The sequence below is a fragment of the Prinia subflava genome, chromosome 2 (genome assembly GCF_021018805.1).
Source record: "Prinia subflava isolate CZ2003 ecotype Zambia chromosome 2, Cam_Psub_1.2, whole genome shotgun sequence".
Classification (NCBI taxonomy): Eukaryota; Metazoa; Chordata; class Aves; order Passeriformes; family Cisticolidae; genus Prinia; species Prinia subflava.
Genome location: NC_086248.1, coordinates 3,323,023 through 3,338,019, shown reverse-complemented (window position 1 = coordinate 3,338,019; position 14,997 = coordinate 3,323,023). Strand labels below are relative to the sequence as shown.

The 14,997-nt window shown below is 52.6% G+C and overlaps 1 protein-coding gene across 1 annotated transcript; it reads right to left on the bottom strand.

Moving 5' to 3' along the window:
- Nucleotides 1-1,691: 1,691 nt before the first annotated feature.
- Nucleotides 1,692-3,221, bottom strand: LOC134547660 (gallinacin-1-like). Its single transcript, XM_063391810.1, has 3 exons — nucleotides 3,155-3,221; nucleotides 2,099-2,186; nucleotides 1,692-1,807 (listed from the first exon to the last, which is right to left on the bottom strand). Exons 2-3 carry the CDS (start codon nucleotides 2,154-2,156, stop codon nucleotides 1,692-1,694), a joined length of 174 nt encoding a protein of 57 aa, XP_063247880.1. The 5' UTR covers nucleotides 2,157-2,186; nucleotides 3,155-3,221.
- Between the last annotated feature and the right edge of the window lie 11,776 nt (nucleotides 3,222-14,997).

Here is a 14,997-nt window from a genome sequence, read left to right as displayed (position 1 = left end):
TGAAGGTGGGCTTTAGTGGGAGGGTTTCTAGAAGGGACTCAGAAAAGGTTCCACTCTGTGCCACAGCAGCAGGTTGGTGCTGGTTTCCAGTGAGCAGGGTCTGTGTGTGTCCCTACATGTGTCCAACAAACCACAGCACCACAAGGACTTCTTGCACACGGCAGGATGACACAAAGCCCTGGGTTGGGAATCATTCTCTGAGGTGTCAGAAGAGGAAACTGAAGCCTTTTTTTTTTTTGCTGTTGCAGGGGGAGAAACAGGAAAAGGAACTTTTGGACTACCGGTGACTCCAGCCTGGCCTCAGTCCTCTCCCCCTCCTGATGCTGCAAGGAGCAACAGGGAAGATAATAATGAATTGACTGTACGGAAAAATGGAGGATTTAAGTGATACTACAATGAAGTTGTGCTGCCGCTAATGAGTGTTCCTTACGGTCATAATGGAGATGAAAGAAGGCACAGCAAACCTTTTGCTTCAAGTATTTATTTTATCCCTATCAAGCTCATGAGTCACGTGTTAGTTCTCCTGGTGGCTGTGCCATCCTCCCTGAGGTTTCTCACTTCCATCCCTTGAAGGAATATCTCCTGCTGCAGGTTTTGCAGCCTGGACTGGAGCTGGGACCTTGTAACAAAGCTCTGGATATTTTAGGGATGAGGTTTTGCCACTATGTCCACAGTTCCAAGTCCATGTCTTCCTGGCATGGGAGCAGGTTCCTGAGAACAGAATGCTATCTGGGCCTATAAACACCAGGACAATGTTCTGTTCCCCCAGAGGGAGCATCTGCAGGGCAGCCCCACCACAGGCACCCCCCAGAGCCCGGCCCAGCAGGCACTGACAGGCTCAGTGTCCCCAAAGCACGGCCAGGCAGGAGCATCCCCAGGGACACAGCCACTGCTCAGCCCCAGCACCATCCCCAGGGCCCTGTGCTGCCACCAAGGCAGTGCCAGCCCCACAGGCAGCAGGCACAGCACCCCTCCAGCAGCAGGACACGCACACACAGCCCTGCAATGCCAAAGGGCTCTTGCTCTTTATTCAAGCTGGGAAAAGCAGCCCCTGGCCCAAAGACAGTGGGGCTGGCACCACAGGGCTCCAGCCCAGCAGCACCCAGCAGGAGCAGCTGCCACTGCTGCTGTCACCCAGCTGGGCAGGGCACAGGCAGGGAGGGCAGGGGACAGCAGGACATGGGTGCAGGAGCCAGTATAGAGGGCCATGTCCTGCTTGGCAGTTTCAGGAGTTCAAACCCAGCGACTGTAAGAAGAAAACAGACAAGCACATCACCTGGTGTAACTTTGCCTGTCCCTGTGTCCCCCTGCCCTGCAATGCCCCGGGTGTGGAGCAGCAGAGTCAGGCTGAGGGGAGGTGAGGTGCAGTCCTTGGTGCAGACAGGTTGGAGCTGGGCTGTCTCAGTGCTGGCAGCCCTGGCTCCAGGTGTGTGCAGATGCAGCAAGACCTGGATCATGTCCTGGGTGCTGCCCAAGGACAGGGAATGTTTCCTCTTTGGTGTCTTTGGTGGGTGGGGAGGCCCTGGCTGACCTGGGCTGCTGCAGCCCCATTCAGGGCAGCTCCAAACCCCTCAAGGATCTGTACCTTCTCTTTTTGGCCACTTCCACTAATTGTAAGCTAGAAAGAAATTTGTAACAGATCTTTCTGGGGGAAAAGGAGGAAACTCTTTCTTTAGGCAGGGATCTGGTCCTTACCTTTTGCAGCACACGCTGACTGCTGAACATTTTCCAATAGGTTTTGTCTGGGAACTGCAACCATCAAAGCTGCAGAATCCCCCTTGGCGCCTGCATCGAGCTGGACTTCCTGCTTCCATGGACAAAAGCACACACAGCTATTACAGCAATAATCTAGGAGAGCAGGGTGTGCTTTCAGTCCTGCTGGCGGGCAGGGATTCCTCACAACCCACATGCGTGCCAATTTCCCGGGGATCACTCCATCCCAAAACCATGTCCAGTTGGAAACTCACTTGAGAAACACCTCTGACTTCAATCCCCTGTTACCTTCTCATCACCCCCACAAACACAGTCACTTCCAGGGACACTGAATTCCCCCTGGTGCAGGTTCACACTTTCCCCATTTGCCCTCTTCCCCTCTCACCTGCAGCACCCTGGACCAAAAGCAGGAGCAGGGGGAAGAGCAGGAACAGGATCTTCATGGCTGCTGCCTCTCCTGGGTCTTCAGAGAGCTGCAGAGGGGACACCAAGGAAATGGGGACATGCAGGAGCCCAAAATGGTGCAGAAGCCTGTGTTGCAGAGCTCTGTAGTTCATCAAACTGCAGATGGGCTCCTTCCAAACACAGCAAATGATGTTTCCTCTACTTTTCTCTAAAAAGAACTATGGGGTTTGTGCCATCCTGCAAAACTTAGGAACATTTTGTGTGTGTCACTCTTTTGGAAAGCAATTACCTAATCAGATGCTTTTAAATTATTTTCTCTGGTCTGTTATGGTCTTCCATAGATTTTCCCCTAAAAACAGGCAGCAGACCTAGGGCCAAGTGTTGCCAATTCAACAAAAGCATTGGGGAGGAATAGCAGAGAAAAAAAAATGTCCTTGAATATTAAAGAGGGCTTTTACTCCCTGAGGCTTCATCAATTAAACATATGCCCCAAACATCCAAGCAGAAGACCGATCCCCTCTGCTTCCATGGGATCAGAAAAATCCTCCCACCTCAGCTGGGCAGTGTTCATCCTCATCTTCAGAGCATTCCCAGGAATCCCAGGAAAGACATTTCCCAGCACCAACCCAGAGAGCAACTAGAGGCCAAGGAAGGGTCTTCGTGCCCAGAAATGGGAACAGAAATCAATGTATGGGATTACAGAATGCCTGAAATGATGGGAAATCTCTGTACTGAGGAGACAAAAGAATATTCTTACTTTTCTCATGAGAGTGCCCATTTCCCCAGCAAAGAAGATCCTGGGACCCTCCTGCAGCATCAAGGCATTTTCCAGACTATCCTGTACTTAGAAAACCTCAGTTTCACCTTCCACATGCTTTGGCCTCACATGAAGGCTTTTTTTCCCTTTCCCAGCCATCTCTGATGGCCAAATTTTACACCTGGATACTCCCAGCAGTTTGTCCTTTAGGAGACTCTGCCATCCTGAGCTTTGAGCTGAGACCTTGAGTGAGCAGGATTCCAGAGACCCCAAACTCACCTCCCTGGGGAAGGTCTGGGTGTTCAGGAAGCAACTAACCCAGCAGGAATCGCTGTGTCCAGATGCCCTTGGGGCCAGGGAATGCTGCCCTGCCCCAAACAGGCTGGATTTATAGCAGTGCTGGTGGGTGGGACAGGCCCCAGTGGCTGCTGGCACAAGTGCCCTGGGCCAAGCCCAGAGTGCCCCACGTGTGTGGGGGTGCTGGGGCTGGCCCTGGTCCCTCCCTGCTGCAGGGGCAGAGGCTGAGGAGCCTCCTGGGGCTGTTGCAATCAATGTCACCGTTGTCCCCATGCAACACCTCTTGTGACACCCGTGGCACAACAGCAACGGGCTGGGCAGGAGAGGGATGAGATGGACAAGGGAGGGTGGCTCATGCTGGGAAGAGTAGAAATGAGGAAATGGTTTGCTTCTTTTTGTCCTCTCATTTTATTGATATTGGATATACTCAGAGTGGGATGTGGAAGATCTGACTGAATATTGCAAATGTGCTCAGCTTTGTATGGTGAGAAGAAACCTTTCCTTCTCATTTCATCTCAAACGCCTGCTTTTGAGAGTTTATGCAGAAGAAGATAAAATTTCAGGGCTAGCAGAGGGAAAGGAAAGACCTCAGAATGCAGGGACAATCTGAACATTGCCCTCCAGTATGTCCAGATCTGGAAAGCAACGGCCAGGGAAGCCTTTTTGGGGTTTTTCTCCTCTCCCTAGTACCACCTGGCAGGACCTGAGGAAATGGTCTTGATTCTACCTAGGAAGGGTTAGATTGGAAATTGGAATCAACTTCATCACTGAAAAGGCACTCTGGCACTGGCACAGGCTGCCCAGGACAGTGATGGAGTCACCATCCCTGGAGGGATTTAAAATCCATAAAAATGTGGCACTTGGGGACATGGATCACTGTTGGACTTGGCAGTGTCGGGGGAATAATTGGACTTGATGGTCTTAGAGGGCTTTCCCAACATTGCTGACTCTGTGATTCTGTGGTTCTCTAAAGAGAAAACCTTCAGTGACACAGGCAGGGGGCCGTGTTAGTCCCCTACACACGAGTACATGGACACACACAGGTATTGAACCACTCAGGGAATCAAATACCTGAGGTTTGCTTTGCAGACAGGGAGAGGCCCCTGCCTTTGATGGAGCAGAGCATTGTCACCCCAGAGTGCCTGAGATGGGCAGAGAGGAGAAGACAACATTTTTATTACCTGTAAGGAAACAAATTTGGACATTTGCAAGCCATGGTCCAGTGAAGTAATTTCACAGGTCCCCCAGACCAGGAGCTGCACAGATTCCTCCTCCTGCTCGTGACTCGTGGGATGTGGTGTGGAGCAGCACAGCCACAGCAGGGAGGGCTGTGGTGCAGGAACAGGGCAAGGAGGAGCAGCAGGGACAGCACCTGTGGGTCACCATGGCCATGCCCACTCAAGGGACACTGCCCCAGCACAGCCCTGCACATGAGTCTGTGGCTGCAAGGGACAAGGGACACCTGGGACTGGCAGGACCAGCACAGGGATCCCAATTCCCCAGAGGGAGCATCTGCAGGGCAGCCCCAGCACAGGCACCCCACAGAGCCCGGCCCAGCAGGCACTGACAGGCTCAGTGTCCCCAAAGCACGGCCAGGCAGGAGCATCCCCAGGGACACAGCCACTGCTCAGCCCCAGCACCATCCCCAGGGCCCTGTGCTGCCACCAAGGCAGTGCCAGCCCCACAGGCAGCAGGCACAGCACCCCTCCAGCAGCAGGACACGCACACACAGCCCCGCAATGCCAAAGGGCTCTTGCTCTTTATTCAAGCTGGCAAAAGCAGCCCCTGGCCCAAAGACAGCGGGGCTGGCACCACAGGGCTCCAGCCCAGCAGCACCCAGCAGGAGCAGCTGCCACTGCTGCTGTCACCCAGCTGGGCAGGGCACAGGCAGGGAGGGCAGGGGACAGCAGGACATGGGTGCAGGAGCCAGGAGAGAGGGCCATGTCCTCCTTGGCAATTTCAGGGTTTCAACCTTTGAGTCTGCAGAAAAAAACCAAACAAGCACATCACCTGGTGTAACTTTGCCTGCCCCTGTGTCCCCCTGCCCTGCAATGCCCCGGGTGTGGAGCAGCAGAGTCAGGCTGAGGGGAGGTGAGGTGCAGTCCTTGGTGCAGACAGGTTGGAGCTGGGCTGTCTCAGTGCTGGCAGCCCTGGCTCCAGGTGTGTGCAGATGCAGCAAGACCTGGATCATGTCCTCAGTGCTGCGCAAGGACAGGGAATGTTTCCCTCTTTGGTGGCTTGGGTGAGTCCTCTGCAGAGCCTGAGTGAGGCCCTGGGGACTGGAGGAGAGTGGGGAGGCCCTGGCTGACCTGGTTCTGCTGCAGCCCCACTCAGGGGAGATCAAACCCACAAGGACTGTTCCCTCCCTTCCTGGATCTCTGCTACCAATCCTAAATACAGGAGAGTATTTAGCAGGTGTTGGCAAGAAACTTGTAAGAGGTCTTTCTGAGGAGAAAGGAACAAACTCTTTCATCAGACAAGGATCTGGTCTTTACCTTTTGCAGCACACAACATTTGGTGCACATCTTCCCACAACTTTTGTACCATAGGGACAACGCTTCCGCTGGCAGAATCCCTGCTGTCGCCAGCATGCAGATCCTATTCCTGTTCCCATGGGGAAAAGACACAGAAGGAACCATTAAAGCAATCATCTGAGAAGGCAGAGTGTGGTTATAGACAGGTTGATGCTCCCCATGCATTTCAGGCCAAGAGAAGGACTCAGCCCCAAGCCCCCCACAGCCACATCTCCAATTGCAAGGTGTCTCCCCTGGAAGGTCCCTGTGCCTCTAAATTGGGGGCACACCAGAGCAGAGAGTGGAAAGGACAGTGTGAGGTTGAGGGAGAGCTGTGCTGGCTCCCAGCTGCATTCCCACCTCTGCCTGCACCAGCACAGCTGGCAGGCAGGGACTCCTCCCTTTCCACATCCCTGACCCACACAACAAGCCAGGATTCCCTTTCCAGGGACTGTCTCCACCCCAAATTGGTGTCCATCAGGACATTGACTCAAGAAACTCCTTTGACCTCAGTCCACTGTTACATTCTCATCAACCCCACAAACACTGTCACTTCCAGGGACACTGAATTCCCCCTGGTGCAGGTTCACACTTTCCCCATTTCCCTTCTTCCCCTCTCACCTGCAGCACCCTGGACCAACAGCAGGAGCAGGGGGAAGAGCAGGAACAGGATCTTCATGGCTGCTGCCTCTCCTGGGTCTTCACAGGGCTGCAGAGGGGACACCAAACAATGGGGACATGCAGGAGCCCAGGTGGGGCAGGAGCCTGGGTCTGTGGTTCACTAAACTGCTCCCAGCCACAGCTGATGATGTTTCTTCTACCTTTCTTTTTAAAAGCATATTTTAGTTTTGTGCCACTCTCCAAATTTTGGGAGTGTTTCATGTCTCTGTCTTTTGGAAATGGAACACCTCAGCTGATCTTTTGAATTAATTCTCTTGTAGGTTTTCCAAAAACCTTCTCCAGAGAAGGGGCACCAGGCCTGGGGCCACTTGATTCCAGTCCACTGAAAATATGTGGCCACTGAAATGTAGGAGATGGCAGAGGTAGAATTGCTATTGAAAGTTACAGAACATAAGATCTTACATTCCTTTGGGTTTCATGTATCAAACACATGCTCCAAACACATGCCCAACCAACTGTGCTTCCCTGGGCTCAGGAAAATCCTCCCATCTCAGATTGGCAGTGCCCATGCCCAACTCCAGAGCATTCCCAGGATTGCCAGCAAGGACATTCCCCAGTCCCACACTTGCTTCCACTGCCCTGGGCAGCACCAACCGAGGGAGCAGCCAGAGGGCAGAGAAGTGTCATGGTGCCCAGAAATGGGAACAGAAATCAATGTATGGGATTACTGAATGCCTGAAATGATGGGAAATCTCTGTACTGACGGTACTGATGACACAAAAGTATCTCCTTACTTTCCAAGGTAAAGTCCCTATTCCCCCAGTAAAGATCATCCTGGGTCCCTCCTGCAGTATCTAGGCATTTTCCAGACTGTCCTGTGCTTAGGAAATCTCAGTTTCTCCTCCCACATGTTCTGGCCTCATAGACTCACATGAAGGCTCTTTTTTCTCTTTCCCAAAAAATCTCTGACGGACAAATTTTCCCCTTAGGTACTTCCAGCCATTTGTCCTTTAGGAGATGCTGCTCTGCTGAGCTTTGTGCCGAGGTCCTGTGTAGGCATGATTCAAGAGAGAGATCCCACACTCACCCCCTTTGAGAAGGTCTGGGTGTTAAGGCAGCCACAAACCCAGCAGGAATTGCTGTGTCCAGATGTCCTTGGGGCCAGAGAATGCTGCCCTGCCCCAGACAGGCTGGATTTATAGCAGTGCTGGTGGGTGGGACAGGCCCCAGTGGCTGCTGGCACAAGTGCCCTGGGCCAAGCCCAGAGTGCCCCACGTGTGTGGGGGTGCTGGGGCTGGCCCTGGTCCCTCCCTGCTGCAGGGACAGAGGCTGAGGAGCCTCCTGGGGCTGTTGCAATCAATGGCACCGTTGTCCCCATGCAACACCTCTTGTGACACCCACGGCACAACAGGTTGTGTGGCCAGCTGGGAAATTTTTGGGATGGGCACAGGAACTGGTGAGTGCATGCACAGGAACCAGGCCAGTCCTGGGGAAGCTGAATCCTTCTTGCATGGGCTCACAGGATCACCTCTGCAATGCTTTGGTTTGGAAGGGACCTCAATTATCATCTCTTTCCATGCCATTGGGAGGGACCCCTTCCGCTATACCAAATTGTTTTGAGCCCTGTCCAACCTGGCCTTGAACAGCTCAAGGGACTCAGCAGCCACAGCTTCTCTGGGCAACCTGTGCCAGGCCATCTCCCCCCTCACAGGGAAGAATTTCTTCCCAATATCCCAGTTAACCCTGCCCTTTGTCTGTGTGAAACCATTTCCTCTTCTCTGACCCTTTTCGTATTCCCCCTCTGATTGAATAACCAATTGGAGTGGGATGTGCAAAAACTCACAGAATATGGAAAGCAACTTTGAAGACTGCATGAATATCTTATTAGACAAGAGGTCTGTGCACCTGACAGGGGGATAAACAGGGTTCTCTCTCACGGCTCTTCTGAATAAGTGAGAGCAGCACCAGGACAGATGACAAGTTCTGTAAACCAAGTGAGCCAACAAAACTGTGCCTCCTTCTAATTCCAGCCAAGCTGAATAAATACAAGCTGGATGCAGCCCTCACTTGTGAATCCAATGTGTTTGATGGCAGCCACGCCAGTGGGAGAAGTGAAAGTCCTTGCTGGGCAGGAGAGTATGGGCCATGTGCCCAGTTTGGGAGCTGCCACTCCAGGTGTTTGGCAGAGCCACTTCTTCCCCCCAAACTGCAAGGGTTGAGCTGCTGGGGATTTGACAGTGGAACCTGGCATCTCAACCTTTGCTGCTTCACAGCCCAGAGATGTGAAGTCACAGTGACACGGTGACAATCACAAAAAATGCAGGAGATGGATTCTGCATGCTCAGCAGAAGCAGAGGCACCACCTGCACACAATACTGATGGTGGGCTTTAGTGGGAGGGTTTCTAGAAGGGACTCAGAAAAAGTTCCACTCTGTGGCACAGCAGCAGGTTGGTGCTGGTTTCCAGTGAGCAGGGTCTGTGTGTGTCCCTGCATGTGTCCAACAAACCACAGCACCACAAGGACTTCTTACACATGGCAGGATGACACAAGGCCCTGGGTTGGGAATCCTTCTCTGAGGTGTCAGAAGAGGAAACTGAAGCCTTTTTTTTTGCTGTTGCAGGGGGAGAAACAGGAAAAGGAACTTTTGGAGTACCGGTGACTCCAGCCTGGCCTCAGTCCTCTCCCCCTCCTGATGCTGCAAGGAGCAACAGGGAAGATAATAATGAATTGATTGTACGGAAAAATGGAGGATTTAAGTGATACTACAATGAAGCTGTATTGTAGATAAGATACTGAGTATTCCTTACAGTCATGATGCAGATGAAAGAAGACAAAGCATAGCTGTTTTGTTCAGGTACCTATTTTATCCCTATCAAGGTCATGAATGTGTTAGTTCTCTGCATGTCTATGCCATCCTCCATAATATCCCCCATACCACATCCCTTGAAGGAATATCTCCTGCTGCAGGTTTTGCAGCCTGCAATGGAGCTGGGACCTTGTAACAAAGATGTGGCTACTTTAGGGATGAGGTTTTGCCACTATGTCCACAGTTCCAAGTCCATGTCTTCCTGGCATGGGAGCAGGTTTCTGAGAAAAGAATGCTATCTGGGCCTATAAATACCAGGACAATGTTCCTGTTCCCCCAGAGGGAGCATCTGCAGGGCAGCCCCAGCACAGGCACCCCACAGAGCCCGGCCCAGCAGGCACTGACAGGCTCAGTGTCCCCAAAGCACGGCCAGGCAGGAGCATCCCCAGGGACACAGCCACTGCTCAGCCCCAGCACCATCCCCAGGGCCCTGTGCTGCCACCAAGGCAGTGCCAGCCCCACAGGCAGCAGGCACAGCACCCCTCCAGCAGCAGGACACGCACACACAGCCCTGCAATGCCAAAGGGCTCTTGCTCTTTATTCAAGCTGGCAAAAGCAGCCCCTGGCCCAAAGACAGCGGGGCTGGCACCACAGGGCTCCAGCCCAGCAGCACCCAGCAGGAGCAGCTGCCACTGCTGCTGTCACCCAGCTGGGCAGGGCACAGGCAGGGAGGGGAGGGGACAGCAGGACATGGGTGCAGGAGCCAGAAGAGAGGGCCATGTCCTGCTTGGCAATTTCAGGGTTTCAACCCCATATTCTGCAAAAAGAAAGGAAAAAGCCACATCACATAGTGCAACTTTCCCTGTGTAGTTGTTTCACATTTGTCAATTTCTGTTGCCCAAAATTAGTGTAGAGGTTTGAGTGTGTCCTACATTTATTTTCTCTTTTCTTGCTGTGAGACAGGACTAGGAGAAAAGCAAAGCAGGCTCAAACTTAAAAGCTATAAAGACACGTTTATTAACAAACACTAAATGAAAAGAATGAGAATCAAAATTAAACCTTCAAAACACTTCCACTCCCCCATACAACTGTTCGCTTTCCCACTGACAACATAAATAGACAAAACCTGTGATTTTCAGTCAGTTTCACCACTTTAAAATAGTCTTTCAACAGTTCTTAGGGAGAGGAGCCTCTCTTAGAACTCCCATAGAGACATCACCACTAGAATACAGCTCTCTGGTGGCTCCCATGTCACGAATCTGCAGCTGCCTGGGGAATCCTGCAAACCCTGGCGTCCCTCCCATTTGGCAGCTTTTGCCACAACTGCATATGGGCCATATCAGCTTTTATAACATACAGTTGTAGGGTGATTGTTCTTGTATAAAACAAAGGTTCTCCTCATCTATCTCCAAAATCGTGTTCATCTCAAGAAACAGAGCTCTTCTTTTTTCCCTGGGGCTGAGGGCTTCGTATATCTCAATCCTCCTCTTTCAAAATTCTCCATTGGATCACAACTATACCAGTCCATGACTATGACTAGAGCTTTGCAACTCCCTAAAAAGCATTCTATAATTTACAGGGATCTTTTAGTCCATTCTCCATGGCCTCACAAGAGAAGTCCAGCCTGAACCAGGCAACTCCTCAGTCCTTTCTTGCAATTAGGACTTTAACTCTCTCAGTCTCATCACTGGCTTTAATCTCATGCTGTGTCTCTCCATGTCTCAACTACTCTGTCTTTTTCTCTCACTCAGAAAGAGGATGAGTGCTTTGCAAGTTCCATCTGTTTAGGAAAGAGTCAACATCCCGCCCTGGCCTGCAGATGGTCACACACCCCATCATGGTGGGGGTGCTCGGAAAGGGCAACCTCAGCAGCCAGGCTGGCAAATGCCTCCCCCCATCCCTCAGTCTCATCAGGGTGGGCCCAGCAGACACCTCCCTCAGCCAGGCCAGCAGCAGGGCAGCCCTCAGGGTCAGCTAGACATTAATAGCCATGGCTTCCCCTTCCCCACCAGCAGCTGCTGGGCCCGGGGCCTGGCCAGGCCAGGACAGCCCCGCCGACATGGCAGAGCAGCAGGGCCTGGCCCGGCCCAGCCCGCTCCACACAGCAGCTGCTGCGGCCCGGTTGTTGCCCGCTGCTCAGGCTGCAAGGAAAAGGGCAGTTCCCGAGCTCGGCTCAACTTATATGTGCATTCACAAAGGGGAATTCAGCTTCTTCAGTGGTTATACAATATGTCAGTATCGAAAAATTGGCCTCTGATAGGTCCCTGTCCTCTCCAAAAGAAACTCCAAGGTCTTTACAGGGAACTCTTTAAGTAAAAACTGAGCTGTGTTAACCCATGACACCATGCCCCTGTGTCCCCCTGCCCTGCCATGCCCCGGGTGTGGAGCAGCAGAGTCAGGCTGAGGGGAGGTGAGGTGCAGTCCTTGGTGCAGACAGGTTGGAGCTGGGCTGTCTCAGTGCTGGCAGCCCTGGCTCCAGGTGTGTGCAGATGCAGCAAGACCTGGATCATGTCCTTGTGCTGCCCAAGGACAGGGAATGTTTCCCTCTTTGGTGGCTTTGGTGAGTCCTCTGCAGAGGCTGAGTGAGGCCCTGGGGACTGGGGGAGAGTGGGGAGGCCCTGGCTGACCTGGGGCTGCTGCAGCTCCACTCAGGGCAGCTCCAAGCACCTTCCCTCCCCTCGCCTCAGCTCTGCCTTGCAGCCTGAAGGGTGCTGAGCCTTTAGCTCAGGGGCCATTAAATGCCTTCTGCCATGACAGCAGCTTTTGTAATTCCAAAACTTACTTTTTGCAGCAAAAGTAAAACCTGGAACATTTTCCTCTGATGCCATAGGGGAAAGAGCAGTTCAGAAGTGAGCAATATCCTTTTTGTCGGTGACATTCTTTCTGATTGCTTGGAGCCAAGGAGGATCCTGCACAGTGAAAGAGGTCAAAGTGAGTGTGGCATAACCATAAAAATGGATCTGGTTCCTGAGCAGCTGCTGCTGGCTCTGAGCCCCAGTCTTATCTGGGAAATGAGCACCAAACCCAACATCTTAAACTCTCCCGTCAGAGTTCCTTTTTCCTACAGCAGCGTGTGCATGTAGGGAAAGACAGAGGGAAAGAGCAGCAGGAGCTACAGGAGCTGCTGTGCTGGATCCTCAGCTGCCCTGACCTTCCTCACACCAAGTCCCTCCCAAATGTTGGAAATACCTGAGAATTGTGGTTGCTTAGCAGGACCTGGAAAACCCCAGTGATGGGAGTTCACACCTCAGCCACGTCCCCTGTGTCCCTCTCACCTGCAGCACTGTGCACCAACAGGAGCAACAAGGGGAAGAGCAGGTAGAGCATCCGCATGGCTGATGCCTGTCCTGGGTCTTCTCAGGGCTGCAGAGGGGACACACCAAGAACCAAAGCAGGGTCAAGGGTTTGGGGGAATCTTTGTGCCTGGAGAGGCCAAGCTGTATCAAGTCTTATCCCAGGCTGTCCATCCCCCCAGCCAGCCCAAAGCTTGCTGCCCAAACACCCAGCACAATCCCCTCTGCTTTCCTGAAGTCAGTAAAGTCTTCCCAGCTCACTTGGGAGCATCTATTCCTAATTCCAGATTATTCCCAGGATTCCCAGCAAGCCCACTCCCCACCCCTGGGCAGCGCTGACCCAGGAAGAAACAAGAGGGCAGGAAATGTCTTGGTGGGCTGGAAGTGACTCCCCAGTGACCGACCTGGTGGAGGTGTTGGTTCAGAGCACAGCAAGGCAGAAATGGTCTGTGACAAACGTACCTGGAACCACTTGTGTGAAGAGTGCAGATCGGGGAGTATCGCTGTGCCCCACACAGGCTGCTTTTGACCTGTTTCCAGGGGGTGGGACAGGCCCCAGCTGCTGCTGGCACAAGTGCCCTGGGCCAAGCCCAGAGTGCCCCACGTGTGTGGGGGTGCTGGGGCTGGCCCTGGTCCCTCCCTGCTGCAGGGGCAGAGGCTGAGGAGCCTCCTGGGGCTGTTGCAATCAATGTCACCGTTGTCCCCATGCAACACCTCTTGTGACACCCGTGGCACAACGGGCTGTGGGGCCAGCTGTGAAATCTTTGGGATGGGCACAGGAACTGGTGGATGCAGGCATGAGCACCAGGCCAGTCCTGGGGAAGCAGAATGCTTCTTGCCAAGGCTCACGGGGTCACCTCTGCAATGCTTTGGTTTGGAAGGGACCTGAAAGATCATCTCTTTCCAGCCCCCCCTGCCATGGGCAGGGACAACTTCCACTATTCCAGGTTGCTCCAAGCCCTCTGCCTAACCTGTCCTGAAACAGTTCCAGTATTGGAGTAGCCACAGCTTGTCTTGGCAACCTGTGCTAGGGCCTCACCACCCTCAGAGTCAAGAATTTCTTCCTAATATCCAGTGTAACCCTGTCCTCTGACAGTTTGAGGCCATTCTCACTTGTTCTGTCACTCCAGGCCCTGGCCCAATATCCTCCTTCTCCTTCTCCTTCTCCTTCTCCTTCTCCTTCTCCTTCTCCTTCTCCTTCTCCTTCTCCTTCTCCTTCTCCTTCTCCTTCTCCTTCTCCTTCTCCTTCTCCTTCTCCTTCTCCTTCTCCTTCTCCTTCTCCTTCTCCTTCTCCTTCTCCTTCTCCTTCTCCTTCTCCTTCTCCTTCTCCTTCTCCTTCTCCTTCTCCTTCTCCTTCTCCTTCTCCTTCTCCTTCTCCTTCTCCTTCTCCTTCTCCTTCTCCTTCTCCTCCTTCTCCTTCTCCTCTTTCTCCTTCAGGCCCTGGGTGAGACTCCAAGGTCTGACCAACCCCTTCTCTTCTCCAGGCTGGACACCCCCATATAACTTGATCTTTGTGGTTTATGCTTTGGTATGTATGAGTCTGCTTTTTGAGTAAGGCAGAAAATGAAAAACTCTTTTGAACCTTCTGCTCCATAACTCCATCACTGGGCAAAGTTTTGCTGCCAAGCCATCACCCTGAGACAAATCTGAAATATTATGTCATGTGTTTTGCAGAAAGAAAGTTTGCAGCTAGAGGCATCTACATAGGAAGCGAGAGGTAGATGAAGTTACCCAGTGAAACAGGATGGAAGCAAATGCCAATAAACAACAGCCTGGCATCTCTGCCAAGTGTTTCATACCCAGCTGGAAATTTGGAATTAGCCAGGGTGGCAGCCTTGGCTAGAGAAATCTTTATCAGTAGAACCAGAGTCACTCGTTATGAACACACATGTTCATGGATCATGATCATGGAGGCATTTTACAGTGAGGGTGAGGACAGCCTTATCAGAGGAAAGCCTCTGCTTTCTAACCTCATGTCATGTCCAAGGGGGTGGAGAGGAGAAGACCCCCAGCTCCCCCCCTGCAGGGGTACGCGGGTTACCCATCTGATCCATAGGACCCCTTTGTGGTGTCACCTTGAGGGGCACCTGGACTGCTCCCCTGGGAGATCCATTTTCCTCTAAGGTCCACAAAGGTCTCCTAAGGTCTCCTTGAGGTGTCCCCATGGGATCCTCCCAATGCTCATGAGGGAAAGGGAGTCCCTCCCTGCCCTGTGGTGGGATGTGGTGTGGAGCAGCACAGCTCCCAGCAGGGTCTCTGGCAAGGAGGGCGACAGTGGGCCCAGTGGGGAATAAGGAGTTTTAACCATTCCTGTTTTCCCAAGAAAAGATTTCTGCACAGTAAGAAAGAAAGGGATTTTGGCATCTGAACACATTTCCACAAAGGGAAGCTGAGTTCTTTTAGCCAGCCTTTCTCTTGGCACTGTAGGTTAAGGTCTGTGTAGACCTGGAGAGATGTGTGGCTCAGAAAAATTCAAATTAAGGAGTAGTTTGCACCATAAATTGTTGCCCTCTGGGGTTTGTGTGTCAAACTCCAGGCAGGATCATGGCCCAAATTTCAGTGCATGTTTCAGTGACCAATGCTAAGCAACA

Excerpts from the sequence above, each read along its gene's own strand:
- LOC134547660 (XM_063391810.1), bottom strand. The coding sequence starts at position 2,156 with ATGAAGATCCTGTTCCTGCTCTTCCCCCTGCTCCTGCTTTTGGTCCAG. Across the intron at positions 1,808-2,098 it reads TTTGGTCCAGGGTGCTGCAG|CAGGAAGTCCAGCTCGATGC; the intron begins GTGAGAGGGGAA and ends TGTCCATGGAAG.